The sequence below is a fragment of the Helianthus annuus genome, chromosome 14, assembly GCF_002127325.2.
Source record: "Helianthus annuus cultivar XRQ/B chromosome 14, HanXRQr2.0-SUNRISE, whole genome shotgun sequence".
Classification (NCBI taxonomy): Eukaryota; Viridiplantae; Streptophyta; class Magnoliopsida; order Asterales; family Asteraceae; genus Helianthus; species Helianthus annuus.
The window spans coordinates 21,971,921-21,978,659 of NC_035446.2; the positions used below are offsets into that span (position 1 = coordinate 21,971,921).

The 6,739-nt window shown below is 34.6% G+C and overlaps 1 protein-coding gene across 1 annotated transcript; it reads left to right on the plus strand.

Annotated features, from left to right (window-relative positions):
- The first annotated feature begins 1,050 nt into the window (after positions 1–1,050).
- On the plus strand, positions 1,051–3,019 carry LOC110908155 (germacrene A acid 8-beta-hydroxylase-like). Its single transcript, XM_022153054.2, has 2 exons — positions 1,051–1,927; positions 2,171–3,019. The coding sequence occupies exons 1-2, from the start codon at positions 1,058–1,060 to the stop codon at positions 2,780–2,782; spliced, it is 1,482 nt and encodes a 493-aa protein (XP_022008746.1). The 5' UTR covers positions 1,051–1,057; the 3' UTR covers positions 2,783–3,019.
- Positions 3,020–6,739: the final 3,720 nt, after the last annotated feature.

Below are 6,739 nucleotides of genomic sequence, written 5' to 3' on the forward strand. Positions count from 1 at the left end.
TGGGCCGACAGTAGGCTGGGAGTCGGTGGGTGAGTTATGATTTTCAAGGTTTGGAGTAGGGTTAAATGGGCCGGTAGTTTGGGCCATAGGGGGTGGAAAAAAACGGAACAATAATAGGAGTCTTATGTGACGTTAGTGGTTGACTAGTGTGGGTTCGCTTGTTTTTGTGGGAGAGGGTTCTGAAAGGTGTGGAGTTGGTGGTTGATTAACATCAGAAAAGGTAGTCACCTCAAGTTGAGAAATAGATTATACATTGGTGAATAATGATTGTCTGTATTTCCAAGAATGATAACAATTACATCACACAATATATAAAAAGAGAAGTTACACATAAGGACCTACATAAACCAAGATAAAGCAATAACAACCCTACACTTTTGTATTATATAACAAGTACGATTATAGTTGTGTTGATCGTAATATAGTTTTTGGTGTTTTGTTGATCTAGGTCATTGATAGAATTGTTTTTATGAAATTTTGCTTTAAAAAAAAAATTAATGTTGCTAAAAAACATTTATTTTCTTTGACACAGATAAAAACTACTGTAAACATTACATTTAATAACTTTGTTTATTTTTTTTTTACGACAAATTTCTTTTATTCACTTCTATTTGTGTGACTTCAACTCAAGATCTCTCTCTTAAAGGTGTTTAAAGGCTTTGCCTTTGTTAATGGACCATCACCCATTGGTTTTATTAACTTTGTTTTACTTAAAGAGTGCAATATACAAGTTGGGTCAAATGAATCATTACTCAATATTAATATATTGATTGCTCTACATTTAATAACAAAATGGTTGATTAGTTCACTTGTTATCTGATCGTCACTCTATATATTAATATATTTATTAGGTAAGAAATTAAAGAAAGTTTAAGTAATCAATCTTCTAAGTCGTAAAAGTAGAAATTGAAGATTATAAACTTAAAAATTTACAAGATGTTCCTGGTCTATTTTTGTTAATATATAGTATTTTCTTACATGTCCTATCATTACGTGCTATAAATAGGGCATATCACCACCAACACAAGTATTCAACCACTAATTAAAGCTTCAAGCCATGGATGCTTTCACCATAATTTATGTCCTTACTTCTTTCCTAATTCTCTTCACTTGTTGGTCCCTCATAACTTCTAAGAATTCGAAAAAGCTACCACCTGGGCCACCCAAGCTTCCCATTATCGGAAACATACACCAACTCGAAAAACAAACACCACACCGAAGGCTTAGAGACTTGGCCCGTAAATATGGTCCCATCATGCATTTACAACTTGGGCAAGTGTCAACCGTCGTCATATCTACACCCCAACTAGCCCATGAGATCTTGAAGATCCAAGATCTTAGCTTTTTAGACAGACCCACAGCTACAACCTCTCAAATATTTTATTATAACGCCACAAACATTGCATTTTCTAGTTATGGGAATTACTGGAGACAGATAAAGAAGATCGCTACTTTAGAACTCCTCAGTGTCAAAAAGGTTCGATCGTTTTTCCATATTCGAGAGGAGGAGCTTAATCATGCCTTTAAGTTTCTTGACTCGTCTTCTGAAACAACAATCAATTTTAGGGATCTAACCATTAAGACGGTTAGTAACATTGTTAGCAGGGCTGCCTTAGGAGATGTAAGCAAAGAACGAGAGTATCTAGTTGATTGTGCATATGCCCAATTGAGAACATTCAATGCTTTTCATTTGTTCAACTATTACCCTAGTCTGAGTTTTTTCAATGTCATTTCTGGGAAAAAAGCTAAGTGGATGAAGATGCACATGGAGGTAGATGTAATCTTGGAAGATATCTTGAAGGAGCATAGAAGCAGACCACGTAGCATCCATGATCATGAAGATCTGCTTGATGTTCTATTAAGGGTGAAAGACTCTGGTGATCTCGATTTTCCCATCACCGATGACAATATTAAATCAATCGTTCTTGTAAGTACAAAGAAATTCTATCGATATTTTTATATGTACGAAGATGAACTACTAATCAAAATGTGTTGGGTTCATAATATATCATATTTCTTGACAACAACATATATTAGTGACACCTACTTTGGTTTTGCTATTTAAAAGGGGGTTGCATTGAAGCTTGTTGCATGTTTATCTATCACTCTATTCTAAACATCTAATGGTTTGGAATGATATTTGTTAATCGATTATATTTTGTTAATTCAGGAAATGTTGACGGCTGGGACAAGTTCTTCTTCAATGACAATTGAATGGGCATTTAGTGAAATGATGAGGAACCCGAAGATAATGAAGAAAGCGCAATCGGAGGTGAGATCAATAGTGAAGGGAAATACAATCACAGAGGCTAATATACAAAGTATGCATTACATGAAGTTGGTAGTAAAGGAAACAATGAGGTTACACGGTGTGCCTATTTTGCTTCCTAGATTGAACCCCGTCGATTGTGTTGTCAATGGATATGATATTCCAGCAAAGACAAGGGTACTTATAAATTCATGGGCATGTGCAACAGATCCTGGTAGTTGGGAAAATCCTGACAGCTTCATACCAGAGAGATTTGAAAATAGCTCGATCAGTTATGCTGGTTTCGACTTCGAGTTCCTTCCGTTCGGAGCTGGCAGGAGAATGTGCCCTGGTATGAACTTTGGGCTAGGTACAGTTGAATATGTTATTGCTAACTTATTGTATCATTATGATTGGAAACTTCCAAATGGAGTAAAACCCCAAGATGTGGATATGAGAGAAATTACTGGAATATCTACACTACCGATAAATCCCTTACAAATTGTTCCTATCTCCATTTCAGAAAGAAACTAGGAGGAAACCATGTGTATCGTGGTTATAATAATGTTTCTTAGTCATCCTTGTATCATCGTTATGTTTCTTGCATGATTTGTTATTGTGTGTATCTTAATATTGTACGTTTTTACTTATATCATAATAAGTCCAAAATAAAAGGATGACAAGCTTAATCTAGAATGTTAAGTCTTTTGTATGAAACAATAATATTGTATGTTATGGTATTATAATGAAGTGTTTACTTTCCTGTGTAAATAGAATAATTCACACAACTACAATCTACGAATATCTCCCCAAATATAACCCAAATGTAAACAAATATAATGGTTTATTAATTACGAATGGTATCACTAGTGAACTTTCTTGCATTTTTTGTGTTGAACAAGGGGGTACCGGTGGTTAGTGGCGGACCCAGAAATTTTATCCTGGAGGTGTGGAATATTTTCAAAGATTTTAGGCCCCGAGCTGTATAAAAATATTGGTTCATAGCGGGTCGGGTCGGATCATGTAAGACAAAAGAATATCAAACTAAAATTTATAAATCATTAAAAAGACATCAAACGTCATTACAAATTACAAACGTATTTAAAATTGTGCCCTACAGGTTTTTTTTTAAATATATCCAAAATAACATCTAAAGATACTAAACACGTCCTAAGTTCATTACACTCTTACTCATTGTTCCTAACACATATAATTTGCTCCATAAGTTTATAAAACAACACTAAACACTTAAACAAAATAAACAATCATGTTAAACCATAGCCCATAACTTTCAATTATATTTTTAAACATTCAAACCCTAATATTAATTGTTGATTACTTGTAACTAATCATTTAAACAAACAAAGCTATAAATAAAACAACAAAATCATTTAACTACAAGTCTAGAACAACAAAAAAATCAAAAAAAAATATAAAAATATTAAACCCTTACACGTCTATATTTTCTCCTAATTATCACACAAAACTAAATAATTAAATAAATAAATAAACCATACTAGTTCTATATTGGAATTTTGACGTAATATGGGTCGGTCCAACCAGAATTTTGGTTTTCCCGGTAAAAAAAACCACCAGGCCGTGAGCAGTGGCGTCAGCTGGGAGTTTTTTGGGGGGCGGGATTTGGAAAAGAAATGGGTGGATAGGTTTAGGTTATTTTATTTAGTTTAAATTTCTTTAGGTTTGGTTTGGGCTTGTGTTAATAAAAATTGATTGCAGATTGGGCTTTGATTTGATTAAATAATTAAGTGAATAGGTGGTTAATAATTATTTTTTTTTCTAAGTGGGGCGGTTGAAAATTTTCAAGGGGTGCGGGTGAAAAATTCCAAGGGGTGCGGTCGAGATTTCCGACGAAAAATAACACTAAAAAATATTTTTTCATGGGGTGCGCCCGCCCACCCTTGGCTTAGGGTGGGTACGCCCTTGCCGGTGGTCACCATTTGTATAAATTCCATCACTCACAACATCCAATCAAGTTACACCATATCATTAACCATTATTCCATCACTCACAACTTTTTTAATGGAAATGGTCATCACTCACCACCACACTCAACAATTTTCCACCAACCAACAATTTCCCTCACATCAATTAAAAGATAACGCGTCAAAAATATAACAGGATTTAAGTTGACGCGTGACGGCAAGGGGGTGGCGGTGGTATTTGGTCAAGTTCCACGTGTGGTATTTATTCATTACGGAGGAAAGAAGCTCCACCCCGGGCCCCCTAATGGATGCTTTAAGTTTTCACATGTTTTAGGGGTTTAAACCCCAGGTTGTGCAATCGTGAAATGAAAAACATAGGTGTAACAATGGGATGTTTGGATCTTGGAACACATATAACTTACTAACAATGTTTTGCATGAATCTTGGTCAAGTAGTAGCTCTTGATCTAAGGGAGGCGTTTTTTGCCACAAACTGTCTTGCCAACCCTCGGTTACTCTTGGAAAATTCTAATACCACTTTTGTCCTTTCCCTAGATTCCAAACCCTGGGGTGCAATACCACTTCAAGGTTGACAAACCCGTGTGCTACTTCTTGTGCAGGCTAGAACTTTCGTTTAAATTCGCGGGTTGTAAATGTGGTGGTTTTCAATACACTGTGACAAGAAAATGAGAAATACCTAACAAAATCCGACTTTACTACACAATATCATACACTACTTTGATACTCTTATCACAAACAATATTTAAGGTCACCTTTATATAAAATTCATCATCATAATCAGTAAATAACAACAATAGCAAAACTAAGGTAGGGTCTAAGAAGGGTAAGATGTAGACTGTCTTACCTCTACTCCGTAGGAATGAAGAGGCTACTTACGGTGAGACCCCCGGCTCGATGATAGTTTTGCATTAAACCTTGGACATAAGGCACATAGCACTCGGCAATTAAGACAAAGGCCAATTAGTGCATGTACTCCCTTGTCTTTCGACTATCAACGTCACCACATGATCCATGATCAACCATCCTCTCTTTTAACATTATGTTCACAAAATTAGTAAAATAACGTTAAAATTAGTGCACCGTTGTATAAAATTAAGTATAAAAATCTAAAATTTGCCTATGTATTCTCTCTAAATTTTAATACACATCCTATTCAAACCAACTCAACATCTTCCTTCTTTACAAAGTCTTTTTTCTAATCCTGATTTTTAAAACTTCACAATGTCTACAATCTTCCATTCTTACAAAAACCGAGTTGTTTTATGAGCCAAATACACAACAGAAATTAATCATTAATACTCATAAATGAATATTGGTTTAGTACATCCTTCATTATCAACATATCTTAACATGGATTAGGATCAAATACAAAGGATCCTAATTGTAAGAAGTGTAAAAAAAATTTATAAAGTGACAAGTGTCCAACAACCTAAAAAAACCCACTAAAAAAAAACCCTTAAACATCCACCACCACCAAAAACCTAAACCCCCACCCTCCCCCCCCCCTTTTTTTTTTTTTGCCGAGGGGGTGGGGGTGGGGGTTTAGGTTTTTGAGTGGTGGTGGATGTTTAAGGTTTTTTTTTTTTTTTTTTTTTTTTTTTTGGGGGGGGGGGGTGTTAGGTTTTTTTTTAGGTTTTTGGGGGTAGGGGGTTAGGTTTTTTGAGGATTTTTTGGTGAGGTATAGTTTTTTTTTTTTTTTTTTTTTTTTTTGGGGGGGGGGGTGGTAGGTTTTTGGGTGGTGGTGAGGTGGGGTGGGTGTTTAGGTTTTATGTGATGATGTAGTGCGTTTAATTTTAGGTTATTGAACACTTATCACTTTATAAATCCTTCTTACACTTATTATAATTAGAATCATTTATAGAATAACTTGACCCAACATAACATATAGGTTCTTTAACAAATCCTAAAAGTTCTTTAAATCACCTTCAGTGTGACCCCTACATTTAAAAAGGGGATTATTTATGAGGATTCACCATAGGTCACGGTGATTTAGGATATCTTCTAAATAAATTAATCACAACTCATAATGGTGACCTTATTCAGATACATCTGCATCATGCTGTAACCACCATGAATTTTAATTTGTATTTATTTTCATTTTGGAGGTAATTTCATCTTATTCGATAATACAAGTGATTATTTTCATCCACCAACTTCCATTACCATTTGTTTAGTCACATGATTCCTCAAACATCGACGATTTCAAATTATTTTTTTTATAAAAAATGGTCTATTTACATATTTAATAAGATAAAATTTCTATTATATATATATATATATATATATATATATATAGCGGGCGGTTATCATACATTACCCCTAATCCTACATTGCGTACGTGACAATGCTGACCGTTCGATCAATCTGATTTGTGCGTCATTAAATTATTTAAATTGATGATGATGATGAGCGGTGGCAAAATTGTAATTGTTCTACCAAAAGGTTAAAATCGTAAATTACCCCTATCAAAATACCCGGCTACATCATCTTCTCAAATCAAAATACAAAATTAGAACCCAAAATTCTCG

What these genes read in the sequence shown, in the direction of transcription:
- LOC110908155 (XM_022153054.2), top strand. Translation starts at nt 1,058, where the DNA reads ATGGATGCTTTCACCATAATTTATGTCCTTACTTCTTTCCTAATTCTC. An exon ending in ATATTAAATCAATCGTTCTT is followed by an intron (nt 1,928 to 2,170) that starts GTAAGTACAAAG and finishes TTGTTAATTCAG; the next exon opens with GAAATGTTGACGGCTGGGAC.